This window comes from Psittacula echo, assembly GCF_963264785.1.
Source record: "Psittacula echo genome assembly, chromosome: 1".
Taxonomy (NCBI): Eukaryota; Metazoa; Chordata; class Aves; order Psittaciformes; family Psittacidae; genus Psittacula; species Psittacula echo.
In genome coordinates, this window is record NC_137735.1 from 32,037,767 (window position 1) to 32,058,937 (window position 21,171).

General features: G+C 35.0%; 1 protein-coding gene across 1 annotated transcript in view; it reads left to right on the forward strand.

Moving 5' to 3' along the window:
• Positions 1-14,161: 14,161 nt before the first annotated feature.
• Positions 14,162-21,171, forward strand: part of TUSC3 (tumor suppressor candidate 3) — a gene marked incomplete at its 3' end in the record, with an annotated part of 72,207 nt that continues 65,197 nt past the window's right edge. The window contains exon 1 of the mRNA XM_080622876.1: positions 14,162-14,316. Coding sequence (XP_080479002.1) covers positions 14,177-14,316 — 140 coding nt within the window. The 5' untranslated portion in view covers positions 14,162-14,176. The remainder of the gene's footprint in view (positions 14,317-21,171) is intronic.

Sequence of the window (21,171 nt, forward strand, 5' to 3'; positions counted from 1 at the left end):
CTAACTGCATTGTTGGAGTGGGAGATAAGTACTTATGTAGTAGAGGAAACTAAATTGGAAAGTTATGCCTCATGTACTTATTTTAAATATGATTCAGACCTGAAAGTTTATGGCAAATCATGTGCTGTTCTTGCAAAAGGATAGGTTTCTGTCAAATGGAGATAAAGTGTATTCTCTGTCTTTGTTTGTAGTGATTAGAACAGTAATTGCATCTAATTTTTAGTGATGCTTTCTCCTCCCTGTGGTCACTGATGTATTTCACTGAAAATGTGTGGGAAGGAGTTAAAGTATCTGCAGTGGATTTCTTAAATCTGAATGTAATTCCTACTAACATACATTTTGTCACTAGGCTTGTCAGGATGAGAGTTTTGTCCATAATTTTCTTCTAAATATGGGGGTGGGGAATTGTGTAAGTTGAGAATTTTATTTAGGGATATACACATACATAATGCTAATATTGATCTTTTGTCCCTCCCCTGCCCCCAGCAGGAAGAAGTTTTTGTCACAATAAATAGTACAGTTCTGTAGGAAATGTGTATTTTTGTAGTGTCCAGTTCATGAAATCATAGAATCATAGAATAGTTAGGGTTGGAAAGGACCCTAAGATCATCTAGTTCCAACCCCCCTGCCATGGGCAGGGACACCTCACACTAAACCATGTCACCCAAGGCTTCCTCCAACCTGGCCTTGAACCTGGCCTTGATGGAGCATTCACCCTGACTGCTTTGAACAACAGGGAGTGTAAATTGTGCCAGACTAAAGTTGGAATGAGCTGATAAGTGGCACCTCCTTTTTCTCTAATGTCTTGTTAAGACTGTAAGAAGTGTCAATGATGATGATCTGCCCAAATGACTATGTTTAAAGCGGTGCAACCAATGTTAACGTTCCCAATTGACATTTTCCCTTGTAATGAGGTGATTTATTGTTTGTTCTTGAATTTCAATAAATATTCACCAGTTTTGTGGCTAAATTTATTAATGAGCTTTGCATTTATTTATCAGATTTTATAATTGGTTTTAAGCCTCTGTAATCTTTTCAACATCAATTATTCTTAATCTATCAAGAGTATCACCCTCCTACTTCCTTCATGCTCCCTAAAGTAGAATAAGCTTATCAAAGATTTTTTTTCTTCCTTGATCTTTAGCTAGCTGGTTAACTCACCTCTTAGGTCATCTTTGTAAATGAGTTTGTAATGTTAAATTGACAAATTAATAGATCAGAACTGTTCTGTGCTTTTTGGTCAGTTACTGCTTCAGTTTTCATGGGTTTTCCTTCCAAGAGGACGGCATGACTGTTTTAGCTTAGACATTTTACTGTTGCAAAAAATAATAATGGCAGTGTAGCTATCTTTTAACTAAAATGATTTGTTTCCATTTTCTCTCTAGACCCATGGGGTAGCTAACTTTGCTAGTTCATTATTGTGTCAAATGGTGTAGCATTTGTAGGGGAGCTAGGGAAGTGGCTGTCTAGGGTCGAATGGGACAAAGTGCAGTACTGAATCTTCTCACTCATAAAGGCAAATTATTTGTAGGGAAACTGTTTCTGAAGATTCCTCAGGCTATAAAATAAGATTTGAGGTGCATTTTTTTCCCCAATGCATCAGACTAGGTTGAATGGGAGTTGAAAATGGCGTGATGGGAGGTGGCATGATTAACTAGTGTGCTAATATTGACCTTAAAGAATGCAGATTTAGAAAATGTAATGTTGAAATGTGAGATAATAAGTTGAATTAGCTGTAGTGTGTCTTTTCAGCTAGCTGTGAACAAAGACAAGAAGCTACATAAATTTTATTCACATACGAATGGATGTGTCCCTTAAAGATAATGCAGCCTTTGACTTCAGTAATTTTTCAATGTTTTTCCTTTGTGGAGTTATTTTAAATACAAAGATAACATTTTCTGCCTCAGGATGTTGCTGAGATTCAAATGAGAGAATATATACCAGGATATATGATGTTTGCTCCATTCCCACAATGTTTATGAGGAGTCCATTATTTAATGTGGACTAGGCTAAATTTTGGCCTGAGCTGGTACAGCCTCTGTTATGTCCTTATGGACTTGGCATCTACGTAGGACTTCCGAATGTGCCTGAGTGCATTTAGGTAGTCAGGAACAGTGATGTCTTCTCTTCAGCTAAAAAAAGCTAAAGACCGAAAAACATAGGAAAAGTGCTTTGCAGAATTATCCTCCTAATTGCTTTCAAAGGAAATCTCTAGGATACGTCTGTGGAATGTCAGGTTTTTTAGACATGCTTTCTTTCTCCTTTTATATTTTTCATTATTCTATGTCGACGAAGTCCTTAAAGTCAACCACAAAACCAAACTGCCAAATAATTTTTTTTCTTGCATTTCTCTAGCTTTAAACACCCTAAACTTCAAAAGCACATGTATTCAGATTTCCTTAACTTTCGATGCAGAATAAACAGTGATCTGTACTGGGTCTGTTACAGAATTGAAGCTTAACATTTTTTGACTTGTATGGGGCTTGAAATTGGCATTTTTCTCTTCAACAGAAGTATAATATAGGATTTTTTGTGGAAAGTCTGCATTGCTTTTGATGCTGATTACTGCAGACTTAGCAGATGTAAACCCTTTTTTTTATAGTGAAAATAGTAATGATATTTTATGTTATATTTATTTTCTGCCATGTTTGTGTTTTAGAAGCTTAATCTTATGGGTTCTTGGGTTTATAAGTAAAGCATGAATACCTGGAATTTAAAGAATAATAAAGCATTTATTTGTGTTAGGTAGTTAGAAGATGTTTCAGTGCCTTTGGAAATAACTTGTTCCACTCTAAACATTGATAACTGTTTTGTCTGCAACTTTTTGATTGTAATCTTCAAAATTCCTAATTTGTCCTTAGATTAGTTTGTGCATAGTAGGATATCTTGTTTCAGAAACTACCTTATTGGCTCCTCACAAGATAGAAAGTGCTTATTGCTTATCACCAACACATCTTTCCTCTGCCATCAGTCTTTTACTATTCAGTTGCTGTGAAGAAGCAGGTGTGAAATACAATTCTATTTTTTAGTTTCACAGTGTGCTAATCAGTAAGGTAACCTTTCTTATTAATAGGATAGGTGCCAATAAGGAATAGGTACTTGAAAATCTTCTCCATAATATCAAAAAGGCAAATCGATGACATCCGCCTATATGGTTTTTTTTGATTGGGATTTTTTTCTAATTTTATTTTTAATTTGGGGAGACCAAGTAGCCAGAGTGCTTGTACCTGTGATGTTTTCCAAGTAAATGCTTTATGTGGCCTCTAGATCAACTGAACCTGATCATTCTGTGCTTGTCTGGAGTGACTTATTCGAGGAATTCTACTGATTTGTTGATATAATTAAAGGTCACTTAGCTTCCTCCAAAAATCTTTTATGTTATATACCCTCATTTTAATTGTCTGTTATATAATAACAAAGTAAGGTACAGTACTGTTATATTCCTTGACGAAGCAATTTAAAAAAAAGATTTTCATTATTCTTACGGGGGCTCTGTCAAAATTATTTCAGTATGTTTGATTGAGGTTGTTTTGCTATTCAATCAGTTAGATTTCTGATTATCAAACAGTGCTTACGTGCCCTTATAACAATTTAATTTCAGCCCTTTTATTCTTCTTCATTATGGTGTGTCTTCACTCATGAAACCAAAGCATCTCTGATTTGTATGGTATTTAAAAATGCATTTTAAATTGTTGTTGAATTAATTTGTTCTTAGCATTCTTTCTTTTAACAGTACATGCTTCTTCCCCTTCCCAGTCTTCCTTTATAATCTAATTCACTGCAAAGTCTTGATGCTTTTTCCATAGCTAACAGTTCATAAGCTTCTTTTAAAAATAAAACTTATTTTCATGGTAGCAGTTCAGTCATCTATTCTGTACCTTCAGTGATTGAAAGCACTGTATTTTAACCTAGTGTTTGAAATAACTTAAAAAATTGAAGAAAAGGAAGAAAGTTCTTTTTTTTAACATTACCCATATTTTAGTCATCTGGCTTGTTTGCTGGGTAAATCTTCAATGGTAGCATAGTACTCTAGGGCTTTCAGGGATTGGTCTCTATGTGGTGATTCCATAGTGAAGAGAGCTCTGTGTTTACAGAGAGCAAAAAGATATGGATGCCATTTAGGGTTATAAATTTTCAGAGTGAAAATCCAGTAATACCCTGAGCTTTTGTTGTTCTTTTGGTTCCCCCCTCTCCCCCCTTTCAAATTTTGATTTGTTGCCAGTATTCCACCAAAAGCAAAGCAACCTCAAATTTCTAAAGTGATGTACCTCTCTGTGGTGTTACCATCATCATTGCTATATCAACTTTCAACATTAAATCTTTTCATTCCACAAATATGCAGAGGAATGAGCAGGTAAGGGGTGGCAGGGGAAAGAGGAGCGGCATTACGCTAATTCAGCAGTGCTGTGTATGTGTCACTAGGAAAGGAAGAGTCTTTCTAGTGATAAAGATTTCTGAATTACTTTATCATGAAATAGAGAATAAATACACTTGGAATAAAAGAGTGATTTTTTTGGTGTCTACACTTGTTCACAATGATGTCTACATTCCTCTAGATGCTATTTGCTCTGTAGAGTAGAACTTCCTTTACACTCGCAAAGAAAAAACATAAGGTGGAACTACAATTCAAGTGATATCTTGTCATGCACATTCTTTAAATATCATGCTGCCTGCTTATTTCAACAAGCACTGAAGAAGTGAAGGAAAAAAGAATAGGATCAGAAGTTTTTCAATAAGCACAATGTTAATTGTATGTCTGGGAAGTCAGTATTCTTTTGTAGCAAGAGAAGTACACAAAGTATGTCATTGTTCTTGAATGGCTTTCAGTAGTTCATTGATAATTCTCCATTGCAAATTCAGCCAGGCTGCTGGATGCTGTGAGGTGAGTATTGCAGCAAGCTGAACTTCATAAATAATATCTTGGGGGATATGTGGAAGAATTTCTGAAACTCAGAATGACAATATAAGTAACAATGAGCTGTAAAGGCTATCTTAGCTATGTTTAGTCTTACCTAAAACTCAGAAATATTTGAAATGGCAGGTTGAATGAGTATATTAATTTCATAAATGCCTTTATAATCTGTAACTTAGAGATGGGTTCCTGGATTTAGTAAAAGTTTTTATGTGTGGAATAGTAATTGTGCATAGAATTACCTTGAAGTATCTGCTTAAATATCATAAACTTTACACTCTAGAAGGTATGGTCATATCCTGTTCCCAGGAATCTGAAAGTTCTGAGTACTGAAAATAATATACAGCTATTTAGGATTAGGAGGTTGGTCATCTCATTATTGACTTGAAGTATCTGTGTAGAATGATTTTAGTTTTTAACTTTTTTGCATCATTTTAATATTTTGCTACGGACTTTTTCCTCATCTTTTGATCAAGAACTTTTGCAATATTTTTGCTGGGTCACTCTGAAGTGTTTCCTACTGGAAACACCAGAAGTGGAACTTTTTTGGTCTTTCTGTATAGCAAATACTCTTGGAATCATCCTGATTGTCCTATATTACGCTCTCCTGAGACTAATATCCTTTCAGTGTAAAGGTGACCTAAGCAAAATGTTCTTCAAGGTTTAGCTGATGCTTTTGTTGTAATATCTTTTCTCTAATTCATAATTCATCCTTTTGATATTTCTCATTATGTCTTTAATTACTTCCAAGCTTGTGAAAAAAACCCAAGTAAAACAGTAGGGAAAAAGCTTGTAGTTGTATAGGGCATCTTATCTAGGCTTATTTCTATAAACTCTTAAACACTTTAACTTGTGTTTATTTAATGCAATACAGTAGGGACTTCCCAGAATAAATTGTGTGGTTGTATACTAGAGTTACTACTCTGTAAGTGGTATTGTTGACTTTACAGCCTTAAATTAGATGAACCTTATGAATACTTACATTCATTAAAAATAAAATTTGTGACAAATTGTGAAAATTTTGAAAGTGTTAATAACAAAAAAATTATTAGTTTTGGACTGTACTCCATGGAAATTAAGAATATTTTTTTAAGTCAAATGGATAAAATGCATCCATGTAAACCATTATGCAGGTTACTTTCTATCTTGCATTTTCTATAGTGGAAAAGTATTAATGTTGCTACTTCCTTGTAGAATGTTCAGAAAGTGACAGCTCTGTGTAATAGGAAATCAACCAGATTTTTCTTAAATTGCTAGTAGAACAACTTACAGGCTAAAATAAAAAAATCCTCAGTATTTCTGTTTCTCTGTTCATTTATCTACTCAGTCTTAAAAGGACAAAATGTAGACTGTTTTGCATAAAGATGAAAATCAGTGTCTGATTCCATGAAGCAAATCCTCAGTCACAGCTAAATGACTTCAAGTCAATGGAGCATAATATCAAGTCAGTCATACTGTGCCAGCTTACATGGCTTCTCAGTCATGTTCAAGCAATTGCTTTTTTGTAAATAAATAAATTATCTGAAAGGGGAAAAGCATCCTAACATATTTCTGTATATACTGGTGGTTAGTAATATTTGCATTAACTCATGCTTATTTTTTTCAATTGAAAAACAACATTTGAAAGATTATGGAAAATTGCAGAGAAAAGGGTCATTTGCTTTACTGATACAGCCATTCTCAATACAAGAATTAGTTTATGATCTAATGACTTACAAAACAGATTGTACTATGCTTCCAGCGCCTCTGGAATTTGATGTAAATGTTGCTGATTTTTGCTGCAGAAAAGTATATTGCTCACTGGAATATAGAATCGTAGAATAGTTAGGGTTGGAAAGGACCTTAAGATCATCAAGTTCCAATCCATTTGCCATGGGTAGGGACACCCAGTTACTTAATCCTGGAGTTCTTCATTAGACCTCGGGTCTCGTGTGTTGTGAATTAAGAAATTGCATTTAACACAGTTTGTAAATTTGACATGGGCTGTGATCTAATTTCTGATTATAAACAGGTTCAAAATAGGGAATACATATTTTGGATAAAGCTACTAATGCTGCAGAAGAGAAGTAAATTTTGATAAAAGTGAAATATGTTTTAATTTTTGCCAGGTTCCAGAGTAACCCAGGAGTCATTGGAAGGAAGAGTGAATATCTAGAGACAGATCAAAGAAGTTGCTCTTCTCTAGCACCTTCAAGTCCATAAGCCATGTGAGGGCTTGTTTAGAAGGCTTGTGCAGGACAGTAGTAATTTATCTTCTTCCTTTTTAGTGTATAGAGAGTGATATAAGTATAGAAAATTACCTGAGTATATACAAGTATTGTTTATCAAGGTTTATGAATGATAAAACTGTGTTTGATAGTTCAAGGATACTGATATATTGGTAAACATCAGGTGAATAAGGAACAGCAGAGGAATGAACAACTGTAAATTTAAATAGTCTGTAAAAATGCTTTAATGTTAATTCCACTGTCTTTCTGCCATTAATGTAGTGGAGTCAGTAATTACATATCCCTGGTTATCAGACACATTCTTAGAGGAGTTAACTATTCTTCCAGCATAGTGCTGAAATGCATTTATTACTGCAGTTTATACCATTATTATTAGTAGAACTAAAAACTGAAGAAGACTGCTAGAACAAATTGGAATTTAAGCTGCATGAATCAGATTGAGAGACTTGTGAAACACTTTACATGCGTTATTGATGATACCTTGGTGGGCTGCTTTTCATTTTTTCAATGTTTCTTGGGGATTTGATGCGCCTAAATGAACAAAGCAGAATCTTCATCAAGTGTGATCATTCAGTCTATATTAGCTGGTTTTGGTAGGATACCTATAAAGGAAGCCAAGCCACCTTTTTGTTGTTGTTGTTGTTGTTTGTTTGTTTTGTTTTGTTTTTTTAATTTTTATTTTTTTATTTTTATTTTCAACATCATAGTTTAAGAAATGATACAAAAACAAACAAAACCCCCCGCCCCCACCCCCCCAAAAAAAAAAAACAGCCAATACCAAAACTGAAAACCAAACAAAAAAAACCCCACCCCCACCCAAAAAAAACCTAACAAAAAACCAACGCCAAAACTGAAAACCAAACAAAAAAACCCCTAAACCCTGTAGTTAATTTGTCTCAGTGGCATATATAAAATATAGTAGCAAATCATTAATTAGAAACTCCTTGCTTTATTTCTTCCTCTTCAGAAACTGAAATTTGAGCTATTGAATCATAGAATCATAGAATAGTTAGAGTTGGAAAGGACCTTAAGATCATCTAGTTCCAACCCCCATGCAGCTTCATCAGGAAGGATGAATAGCTTGGTAATAACCAATGCCTCACTCAGTGTTACTAGTAGTCAACAATAGATTGAGTCCCTGCCTGGTTTTTTTTGGGGACTTTTACTACTGCTGATGTCTCATCTTAGATCTTAACCATGCCTTTCTGGAGCTGAGGTCTTCGATGTTTACATGTCTAGGAGAACTGAGGAGGCACATTCTTGCATCAGAAAGAACTGAAGCTTCTTGTGAAACCTTACAGAAGCAACGTGGTAGAGTCACTGTGTTTCAAAGGAAAGGAGGCCGATTTGGTCACTGAAACATTGAATAGTATTGTTGGGACTTTGTTCATTGCTTTTTTAAATAGCCATTTATGCAATAAGTTACCTGTGTGGTGATGTTCTGACTGCAGACAAGGTAAATTAATCATAGAATCATAGAATGGTGTGGGTTGGAAAAGGACTTTAAGATCATCTAGTTCCAACCCCCTTGCCATGGGCAGGGATACCTCACACTAGAAAGGAGGTCTAAAGAAGAACCTTAATCCGAAATACATTTTCAGTAATGTAAAACTATTGGAAATACCTTTATATGATAAAGACAATGCGATAAAACTGTTGTGAGAACTGAGGAGAAACTTCTGTTTGCCACACTCCAGCTATTTTACTGTGATGTTTATTTCCTAGATGAGCTATTCTGAATCAACAAGTATTTAAATGTTTTGTTTTAAAAATATGAGACTTGTCTTGAAAATGTCAGTGGTATCCATTGAACAGACAGAGCAAGCAGTGTCTAGGAGAATCCGGACTAGTTTTGTTCTGTTTTACTTCCTCAGAGAGTTGTTTTTTTGGTGTGGGTTTTTTTTTTTTTTTTTTGGTTTTTTTTTTTTTTTTTTTTTTGTCTGTGTGTGTGTGGTGTTGTTTTGTTGTTTTTGTGTTTGGTTTTTTTTTTTTTTTCCGAAAGAAATTTAGGAAATCTGGCCAAAGAAGATTCAGTCAGCTAAGGCAAAATGTGTGTATGCAGGGTGGTTGTTATTGTTGTTTATGCTTTGTCTTGCAGGCACCATGTCTTGGGATAGTGAATAAATAAAGCTGCATTTTGAGTAGCTAATCTGCTAGTCAGAGTATGAAAGAGAAGGCTTGTAGATGCCAAGCTTTACTGGGTTAAGAAGCAGAGAGGGGATATGAGGGATCACTGGGAAACAATCCCTAATGGGGAATTGCTTCAAGTGCCGATGCCAGAAGCTGGGCTTGCAAGCATCTTCTGTTTCATAACTTATCACAGTTTGCCTATGTTTTTGACAGGTGGCATAGTTGTTTCATCAAATCACTGAAAACAGAGATCTGTATTAGATTAACTTTATTCTCTTTCTTTGTTCTTCATTCAGTGATAGGGACAACTGCAAATGGAAAAATTTTTTTCTAGCCAGAATTATTTAGAATTGCTGTCCCAGGCTGCTTATTTCTGCAGGGACTGCTTATCTCCTAAGGGTTCAGGTCACAGTGCCAATGATTCTGCTCCTACTCCAGCAACAAAAACATTTTTCTTAGGTGATCTCTTTATGGAGAAATCACTCTCCTAAATAAAGAGCTGCTTTCCTTGTTGCATAAGAAAATTCCTGGGTTCTGGATTTTCTCAGTTACACTTTTAAGGGTTATTTGGTTTTTAAAAAATGCTGTTGTGCCATAAATTTTATTTTATTACAAAATAGTGTAGGAACAGCAAGTAATATTCTAGTTCTGTTTCTTTTACAGATACTAGCATTCATGTGGTGAAACAAGATCATCATACAGCATCTACATAGATCATACATATTCTTTTATTTTTCTTGGGCCATCAGCTAATGAAAATAAATAAATGATACATGGTTGCCTCTCACCTAGTAAGTGTTCTTTGTGCTTGTCAGTACACTGTTATCTGTTGACCCTTATGTAGTTATTTACACCACAAAAGCTGCAAATTTTCTTAATAAATGAAGATTTTTCTCAGATTTATGTTTGAGGGTTTTTTTGTTGTTGTTGGTTTTGTTTTTTGGTTTGGTTTGTGTGTGTGTGTGTGTGTTTGATGGGTTTTGATTGGTTGTCTTTCTTTTCCAGTTTCAGCTAAAACGGTCCCTTTCAGTTAGCAGCATAAAGCCAGGAAATACTTGGAAGAATTACTTAAATAAGCAGGTTTAAACAAATGTAGGGTCTTTACCTGTATAAACTGTGGAAAGGAGCAGAAACTAGAGATGGTGTCTCTCATTTTCTGGACATGAGAGACAGTGTGTCTCAGTCATCACAAGATGTGTTTTGTCTAGTGGGTTTGATTAGCAGTCTTCTCCTATTTCTTGATTTTTTGGCAGAAACGTTTCTCCAGGGGTTAGAAAGAGGTGAGTGAGTTTTTTGTAAATGTGTAGAATCCTAATGGGAATTCGCTTTGGTGACAGTTTAATGTATGGTTTGTATAACTGGATGGTAAATGGTAAAAGGAAAATACTGGAGAATATGTCTAGCTTCAGTATGTTCATGGCAAGAATAATTTGGGATAGATCGCTGTCTTTTTTAATAACGTTCTCCTGGTTCTTAATAGATTATGGTGTTTATTATTATCCCATTAGGGTAATAGGGAAGACTATACCTGTTTTCTTCTAACTGTTTTATTTTGATTTTTCCTTTTCAACACTGTTCTTTTACTCAGGAGACAGTTCTTGACTGCAGGTATAGCTCATACTTGCACCTTTATTCAACAATCTGTTTTTCATTTTTAAACGTTATTTTACAGACTTTCAATTTTCCTACAAAAACGTAAAAGTTACATAATGAATTATGAAATCCATGAGGCCAGTCTGCTAGCTTGAGCATTTGTTAAAAATACACAATCCTCCCCCCCGGCCCCTTTTTAACAGACTGGTCAGTTTTCTACGTGTAGTGTCTGAAAAGTGGGTGCCTTTTTCATCCAAAGCTTACATAGATAGTTGGAATGTTGAACTGTGCCATATTTCCTGAACACAGGTACTCAACTTTAAAGTTCAATGCACAGCTAAAATGGAAACTCATTTAACACTAGATTTATTTCTTGGATTTCATTATTAAATAAGATGATGAAAAGGTAATAACTTACTCAGCAGCATATATTGTGCAAGTGTTTTATAAATGACAAAATACCAGACCTTCATCTATCTGTAAAATGTTGCCAAATAAAGCTGTAAAGTGTAGGATATTCCACAAGTTTGATTATGAATTGTAGAGCTGTCATTCCCATGGTCTCTTCTCTCATTTACTCTGCAAAAAGAGACTTTCTGGAATAAAGTGGACTAAAAAGTGTTACGATATCAAGGTGCAGTCAGTTGCCTAAGAGAAATCTGGCCTATATCAGAATATTTCATGATATATGTGATTATCTGCAATCTATTCAGTGATAACTTGCTATTTGAAAAAATTAAGTTTCTTCAGAATCCAGTGAAGCCAGTAGTAAAATTGTACATACTGACTTTATACTCCTGATGTACTAGCTTGATTACCTAGTGTAATACACTTAACAGGTTAGTTTCATTACTAGCTTTTCACCTAGTGCGTTGAGAAAAGACAAACCAAAATACATGCACGGTTTAGAACGTTATGATGAGCTTCACAGTATTGCACAAGAGCTATGTGAAGGTAATATTAGACATTGATGAATCTGAAGGAGTCAAGACAGTTGTTTGTTGGCAACAAGCTTCCAAGTAAAACAGTGTATGGGACTTTTCTAAGTAAGACTTTTCTGGTATTACGTGTTTTTTGTTTTTTTTTTTTTTCCCCTAAGTAAGCCCTATTCTGAAAAATCTTTTGATTTTCTGTACAAAGTAGGATATTATGCATACTTCCTGTGTTAATTTGAAAGTTGTGTATTTTTATTAGTTCTCTTTGGTTATCTATTTGCTTCAGATATTAAAGCTTTTGGAAGTACACATATTTTTTAGCTCCTTATGTTTTATTGCGCATTACCAGCTGGAGTGCTTCATGCAAAATTAGTGAATCTTTTGAAATGAACAGAAAGATTTAATCCAAGTGCTGCTAATCCGGGGAAGTTTTACAAATGAGTATGCTTAATTATTTTTATTTAACCTGCTTTATGGTTTTGGTTTGGTTTGTTTTTTTTTTTTTTAGAGAAAAGACCTTAACATAATACCCTTTTGAAGTAATATCAGAACCATACCTGTCTTTTAGCAGCAGAAAATTTATTTATTGGTATTCTCATGTTAAACAGAACTGTAATCTCTCCTTCACTTTTGTGTTTACAAATCTCAGCTAAATTCTGAGACTAGCAGTAAAACCCGAAGAGATATTTTTTAAAGGCTTTATAGTCTCAAATAAGTGTGTCTGTCTCAGAAATGTTTATGATTTACATAGATCAAAGCTTCCTTTGGACTCAAAACTTCTGATGACCAGCTGTGCTGTGCCTTGTAGGGAGCTCCAAGGGCCGTCTTCTGCTAATTTTTAAGATGGAAGATTTGGCAGGCAAAATGCAATTTTCCTTTGCCCTTATAGTTCACTACTTCCTTCCCCTTATATAGCTATTGCTACTCTTTTTATAGCCTTACTGATTTGTCTAAATGTTATAAGATGAACTAATTTTTTCTTCATTCTGTTTTTTTTAGTCTTAGAAAATCACCTTGTCTCCTTTCTTAGATTTTCTTGCACAGTATTTAAGTTTTATCCTTGTCTTGCTTGTCATCATGTTCTCTTTTCTGAGTATCCCCGTTTCAGTATGTTTTGTTAAGCTAGTTTATTCTTCCCTTCCACAGTAGACCCTCATCAGTTTGTATACCCTTTCACTAACTCATGTATTTTATCAGAGATCTCACACATTCCAGGTCTGAATTTCATTTATATTTTGTTCAGTGCCCCATCTTAACTTTCTGTTCTCCTCTTTTTCTTTCCCACTGTCTCAGCACCCAGCTTCTGTGCAAGTTGTAATATTTGGATTTTCTCCACATTTTTTTTTTTTTTTTTTTTTAGGTCTTATTTGATAAAGGCAGCTTCCACAGTGTTGTTAAGCATAGAACTGAAGAATTAAAATGATGAATTGTTTTCATTGATCCTGACCTGCTGTAGGTGTAGCAATCCACCTAGAGTGTGGCCAATGCAACCTCACTAAATCTGAGTAACTTGGGAGACTCAAAAGTCTCTGCTGAGCATGTGTGACATATGGCTTACTTGATTAAAAAAAAACCCAAATAACTAAATAGATCTTCATAGGAATTGTTAGACGAATGTATTTGCCTTGAGGGTTGTCTTAGCCTGCTTCTAGATCATTCATGTGATGGAATGCTTTATTGCAAAAGAAAAGCCACTCACAGTAATTTTTCTTTTCCTTATACACTTACAGTTCAGCCAAAATATTTTTGGGATCTCAATCTTAAAAGCAACTAAAAAAGTTGATGTCAAAATGGAATGTGCTAGATTGGTTTATAAGACAGTGCATTTCTGTCTGTAGCAAAATACAAAACTTGTATTTAAATTCAATGTGACATATTCATAAAGAAGTTCTCAGCGTAGTAACTATTTCTGTCTCTTTGTAGCTACATTTTTCTTTCATCTTGTTATTTGAGTGACTGACAATATCCTGTTGTGATTATTACTAAATAGGATAAATATAATACTACATTTTCTAAAGTTTCCAGTTTTTAATGAAAGTTAAATGATTGTTGTACTGGTATCTTGTATGTAGACAGTCAGCCTTACACCTACTCCTTTGCCTCCAGTAGCAACCTGTTTGGTTTCATTTTATGTATCCTTTCTGTTTAAGACTACACTGAGTTATTTTTTTAAATACTTAAAATCCAGTTGTCTACATAGAAGACTAAATCGTGCTATAAGCTATATAGAGGATCCCCTAACCTTCTGCTTAAGACCGTAGGAGCTGTGATGATGCAAAGGCAGAATATAGGTATGAAGTATTTAAAGTTTAATCTTAAACATTCCTCATCCTTGTCCTCAATTTCAGAATCTTTTGGCTGAGAAGGTGGAACAGCTGATGGAATGGAGCTCAAGGCGCTCAGTCATCCGCATGAATGGAGACAAATTCCGAAGATTTGTGAAGGCTCCACCTCGTAACTACTCTGTGGTAGTGATGTTCACTGCTCTCCAGCCGCAGCGGCAGTGCTCTGTTTGCAGGTAATTTATACCTTAGTGATCTTTTTCACCTTCCTTATCACAAGTTTTTCACCTTCCTTACCACAAGTTTTCAAGTGAATCTTTTAATCAATGTGCAGTACACTGAGTAGAATTGTTCTCTGCGTGGAATAGATGCTCACTATAAATAGGCTTATGTATTTTTTTACCGCATCTTTTCAACTGCGTTTTAATCTGTATGTCAAATTTTAGAAGTCTTCCTAGTTTTGGGTTTTATTAAATTACAGTTGAATAAAATGTATAGAACCGAGGAGGACTTTCTCTTTAAGAAATCTGCTTTATTTATTTCAGTCAACCATGATCTTTCCAAAGATATTTGAAAGTGATGGAAGTGAATCATTAACATTTAATAATAGAACACTTCACTGATCTTTTTTTTTTTTTTTTCAGCTGACATGTCCAAGGCTGTGATGCAAATGTGAATTACCCTCTGATTTCACAGCTTTGAGCAGTTCTTACATGCGAGCATGTTTTTCCACAAGGACATGCTTATTGTGGAATACTGTCTAGCACTACACTTTGATATGTTCTGGTGGTTCCTTTTAGAATATGTATTAGAGTGGCTCTGGTATTCTTCTAAGATCTTTCTCTGCAAGTTCCTAGTTTAATAAATTAATCCAAAAAATTACTAATGATATACATGGAAATAGGACCAAGGGACTGAAAGCTAGTAAGGTAATTAAATGCATGACTAAAAGAGAAACTGTGCTAATAAAATTTTCTTAGGCCAAAATATGCATTAGAAATTATTGTGTTTAGTAACAGATTGGATCATTATGGAAGGAGTTCTAAACTGTATTTAAATAGGCAGCAAAATACTCCGTAGAACTATGCAATACATAAGCTGTATATGAAGAAATATTATTTCTTGGTTTTAAATAGGTGTACTTTAAACGATAATGCAAAACTGGTAAATGTGGCAGCATGTTAGATTTCTTAGGTGTTGGAATGTAACATTTACAATAGAAACTTTAAACTTGTGTACCTGTAGTCATATATGGGTTTTATTAGATTTTTTTTAATAGATTAATTTTTCATCATTGAAGTGAGTTGGTCAGTTTTGAGGGGGAGTATATAAATTGCATTCCTGTGAGTTCACCCTCCACAACCGAACAGTGAAGGGGGGAAGGAGGAGGTACAGAAGCTTCAACGTTCTTAAGTCCAATAACAGCCCTTGGTTGACTGTTATTTATTCTTTGTGTTGCCACAGTCCAACTTCAGGAGATGAAATAGGAATTGAAATTTTACCATATTGTTTTAAATAATTTCTCTTTTCCTACAAAGTAGATAGTTACAAAAGATACATTTAGTTCAGCTTTATAAAGGTCAGTTTGTCATAATGCCATAGCAAATTCTTTCCCTGTCTTATGTACAGCTCTTTTATAGGGCCTGTGAAAACAATATAAATATTGATGTTATTAAGGAAGTTAATTTTGCTTACAGCTGTATATTGTTTACTCTACTGAAAAAGAACTTATAAACTTTGTCCTGTAATATGCCAGGCTAGCCATTTATGTAAGAACCAACTGAAAATCTTTAAGCATAAAATAAAGGAAAAAATCAACGTACTGCTTTCAGTTGAGTTTGTTTAAATAAATGTGAATTTGCAATCCACTTTTTCATGGGAAATAAAAGGAATTTAATGAGGTTGATCGTACTGCACATAAAACCATTATCAGGAAAATTGACATTTTCAAATCAATGGCTAATTAATGGGCAGGAGCACTGAAAGGATATGAAATGCTTGCATTACTTTATTGTTAGCTATTCACTAGCCAGTTTGCTTAAAGGAAAAATAGATTTTTATCTTGATCTATAGTATTCTATGAGGATACTTTTGTCCAAGATTTCAGTTATTGCTACTCATCAAAATATTTGCAGAACAATTGCATACAAAAAGAAATCGATGTCATATTTCAAATAGAAAAAGGCCCATAGACAGGAATTTTTGACTTTGAATAACTTTGTCACAAGCATTAGTACTACCTCCCCCCTACACTAAAATTTGAGCCTTGTTATGTTTATGCACCACGGAATCAGCTTTCTTTTTTTTTTTTTTTTTTTTTTTTTAAAAAAAAAAGGTTTTGTCTCTTGTCTCTTCGCTTTGTGCCTGGATTTGACATTTCAGTGTGTTCTCTTTTCTAAACATCCAGGTGATGAACTGAGGAGCAGTATTTTCAAAATGGAAAAAAGATGCTTGTGTGCTGCATAGAGCTACATCAAATGCTAAATGTGAAAAACACAATACTATTAAAAAAAAAAAACAACAAAAAGCAAAAAACAACCAAAACAGTAAATAACAAGTTGGAGAGGAATGGAAGGAAATGTGGTCCTGTTCTGGAGGAAAGCAGTGAAAGCTGATTGGTATTAGAGCGGGCCATTGCAGATTTGCAAGTTTGAGACCAGAAGAGATCATGTGTGTCCTGTCTTGTTAAAATAAACCATATTCTTTGTTGTATCTGATTTTGCATTTAGTTATATTTAGAGTGTTGTTAAAATGAGTTTGCAGTAAAATCAGTATGACTTTTCTGGCAGGTGTTTTGAATGGTTGTGCCACTGGGGATGGAGAAGTAGCTTTTTGCATTCAGAAAGTTAGTGTCACTTTTGGCACTCTTCAAAGTGGATACAAAGTCAGTTTGGTGAACCAAATTCTCTCTCAGACTAAGGACTGTTGTGCCTGTCCATTGCTGAAGGATGATGTAGTTTGGACGTTGTCTAGAAGGTATGGAGGAAGGAATTCTGCCCCCCCCCCTTCCAACACACCTGTCCCCAATGCTTTTTAATGCTCGAGAAGTTCCAAATTTTGGATAGAACTTGGTTGAGATGATCTTAGCCAAGTCATTAAATGCCTGTAGGCATGATACTTAAACATTTTAAAGAAGTCTTACCTAGCCATATAGCAAGGAGCCTACATGTAGAAAGCTGACCAAATTCATCTCTGAGATCAAAGGCTTTTCGGTGCACAGCGAGGAAGACATTGTGACATCAATCACATAAATCACTTAACAGTTATGATTTGTGAAAGCATTTGGAAATAATACCAGCTTCTTCTTAAAATGCCACATATGAAGAATTCCATGGCACTACAGATATTTGGCTGAAACTTCTGTATGTAAAAAAAATGTCCTTTCAGATAAAGGAGCTGATCTTTTTTCAGTAAAACCAAAGCATATTGTGTTTTGTAGGTATTCCCTAGCAAAAGTTATTTAACATAATGTGATACATATGATATTATCACACCATAAAATTATCACATTTAAATGTTAGAATCATGTCTGGAGCAGCTCTGTATACATGTTAGTAGCATCTCTAGTCATGCCTCTGGAGTGTTTTCCAAAGAAATTCCATCTTCATCCTAAAGCAGAATTTGGAGTACAACATTTCCATCTAGCTTTGTGGACAAGCAAGTTTGAATTTTCTAGTCCAAAAAGTAAGCTAAGTGATTCCTTCACAACTGTGTAACTGGTAGCATAAATGTCAGTTTTGCCGTTGACATAATTGTTTAGGGTCAAGATGACATAGCTGCTATTGAGATATGAATTAACTATAACAGATTAGATATCCTATGTGCTTTCGAATGTGAAGTCGTTGGTGGAGATGGGAAGTGTTTCTAACAGTTGAAGATAGGGGGATTTCTTCATGTGTGTTTGGAAGCGTGTTTGATTAAACAATTTTGGTCCCAGGAAATCAAACTTAATCCGAATTGACTTTGCATGTTACTACTGTTCTTGGTCTATACACTCTGCACATTGGAGTTTGATACATGAAAGGGACCTCTATGCTGTGATGATGAATCAGTTTGGAGTTTTTATTTTTGTTCGGATGAACAGTCGGAAATAGAATCTAACTCTAAGCAGTGGTTCCTCTGGATGTAAGACCACTTTCCATTTTTCCTTCATGCTGAGCTACTCACTCAACTAGATAGTTTCTCTCTGTTACCTGCATCAGTCACACTACTGAAAAAAACCAAACCTTACGTATGTAAGAAAGAGAACAAAAAATGGTCACTCTGACAACAGCATCTTCACAGAGGTGAAGGCTGTTTCTCAGCCTGTTCTTTGTACTGCATCCAGGGAAACAGTGACTACATCCAGGGAAACAGCCTGACTTGAATGCATTTTTGGGTGAAAATTCTCTTCAGCTTCTCTGCTTTTCATCTTCTGTGTCTTGCAGTCTGTTCTCACATTTTATTATCACTACATCTTCCTAAAACGTTCAACACCATTTTACCAACCAGACTTCAGCGACAAGCCCCCCACCCTCACTCAAGCTGCACCTAGGCTTTAGCTCTAGCCTGCTGAAACTGTCACTGTGCTGACTGTTTCTTTGCTTCATTCATTGTTACCATTAGCTTGTTCTTTGTTGCTGTACCATCTGATCAAGCTATAAACAAATTATATGAGGTCTTTTATTTTCTAAGCTTTGCTTCTCTCGTCTCACAGGCAGAAGCAACTGTCTCTGTTTTGCATATCAGAGATGCCTTGCATTTTTGTCTGGTTAATTTTTCAAATTCGTTACTGGGGCATTTTAATTTAGAAGGGGATATGTGAGTCAGAGAAATTAAACTGATCACTTGAGTTTCCCCTTCACCCCCAAACAGAAGCCCATCAACAAAAAGATGTGTATTTTGTTTCCTGGTGTTTCCTTTTTTTTTTTTCTCAATGTCTTTCTTTTCTCCTTCGTGTTTCTTGAAAGCATCGGAGCAGTGTTAGAGGCTAAAGAGTACTAAAGTACAGAGTTTCAGTGGATAGGGTCTATACCTTGACCTGGTTCAGTAGTTTGTTATAAGATAATGGTTAAAATATGTAAATCAGACATGTCATCTCTCTGTGAATTTTAAGCCAGCTGAAACAAATGGATCTTATGCTTACTTTGCTGTACCTGCTTATACCTGTGAATTCCCAAATGTTTCTTTTATAGGTGTAACTGAACCAGTTTGAATCATTGCAAATAAAGCTTATGATTAGCATCATAAATGGTCAGGAGAAAAATGGGGAAATGCAACTGAGGAAGACTGTAATAATGGCAGGTGACCATCTGCAGAGACAAACATGTAAACTGCCTAAACTGAAATTGTGTTGTTTCAGTCCTGGATGGTGCTTAATAGTGTTTTACTGTAGAAGTAACAAATCTGCTTCCAGATTCTTGGAAAACACAGTTTTGTAAAGAGAGTATTTAAGAAGAAGCCAGAAATGGCTGGTAATGCAGAGGAGTTTGTGTAGATGATAATTTTCTTCACCAGGCTGTTGCATTTTTGAAAGCATCAGAAGTTTCATTATAATGAAAGGAGCACTGATTACGCCCGTTAGCTGAAGTTGCATGTGTGTAAATATACATATAAAGTATATACATAAAATATGAGAGAAGAGATCCCACATAATTTTAATAACATCTGCCCTATCAATGAGATCTCCAAGGGGAAGTTTTTAATCTAGAAAGAGAAGAATTCTGTTGGTTTCCATGTTCAAGAAGGTATCTCAGAAAGCTGTTTTTAAGTAGATCCCACATAATTTTAATAACATCTGCCCTATCAATGAGATCTCCAAGGGGAAGTTTTTTAATCTAGAAAGAGAAGAATTCTGTTGGTTTCCATGTTCAAGAAGGTATCTCAGAAAGCTGTTTTTAAGTAGCCAATCAAAGAGTAGTTCAACAGCAGAAAGAATTCTGACAGTCAAGGAGGTGTCGTCAGAAAGAAAAAACAGGATCCTCTGCCTTTCAGTTTTTTTGCTGGTTGATCAAGAGCAGGTAGTGAGAAAATCATTGACAGGTCTCTTAACTGTACTGAGAGTGAATTATCTTTTGAACTTTTGTTCAAAGAAGGAAAAGGAAATGTGGAGGGAGCTGTTGAAAGTTCTGCAATTGCTTTTCCAGTGCACTTCAGGAGCTTGATAAAAGTATTGATGAGTCCTGTTTAACAAGGCATCATAACAGACTCATTCTTGCTGTGGTCACAAGTCGCCTTTCACCCCCTACAAAAATATGATCTAGCTTCTTTTCATCTGTAGAATATTGGAAATTTCGTGGGATGCTGTAAATACAGTAGCCGTGGGTTTTAGCTTGCTTTCTACTACTATTCCTATTATAGATATCTAGATTGCATAAGCACTCTAGTTTTCAGCTAGTATCCATACTCTGTTCATTTTGTTGTGTGTGTTGATTTTTTTTCTGATGCGTTTGTAGATTCTTCAGTGCTTTTTGTTGTGACATTATGAGTCATCCTAAACAAAAATTAAAGCAAATAAATATTCTGAATTTATTATGTTTTTGGTCCTGAGAAGAAGTCAAAATATGCATTCAACTGTCTCTTCATTTTGGGAAAACCATTGCAAACAAAAAACAAAAGTTGTTTTGGAGGTAAATTGCAGGATGGATGACCATTTACTTTAAACAGATGGGTAAGAATGGGTAGGTGACCTGGTAATGCATTCTTTGCCAATTGTACGTTTGTAATTGTTTTGTGCAGTCCATAGTTTGCCAAAAAAGAATGCTTTACTGGTTTCTTTGGCAGATAATTCCACAGTCTCCTTTATTGTTTTCCTAATATTCTGTTTGTGTTTTTCTTACTATGATGTTGGTCTTATTGGATAAAAATGATCCAATTTAATACAGCTCAAGCTATAAAAATCTGATTATCTCCCTTATCTTAAAATAAAACTTCTACTGTTTCATGGACGCTTCCAATGTACTGGAAGAAAATTTTGTAGAGCATTTGCTTAGGAAACTACTTTTCATTGTGTTGAATTTTCTAGGTAAATCTAATAGTTACATTCCCTTTTGATTTGGCCACTGTTTTCTGGTAACTGGTTAATATTGCTACTGTTGTTGCTAGTTCCTGTG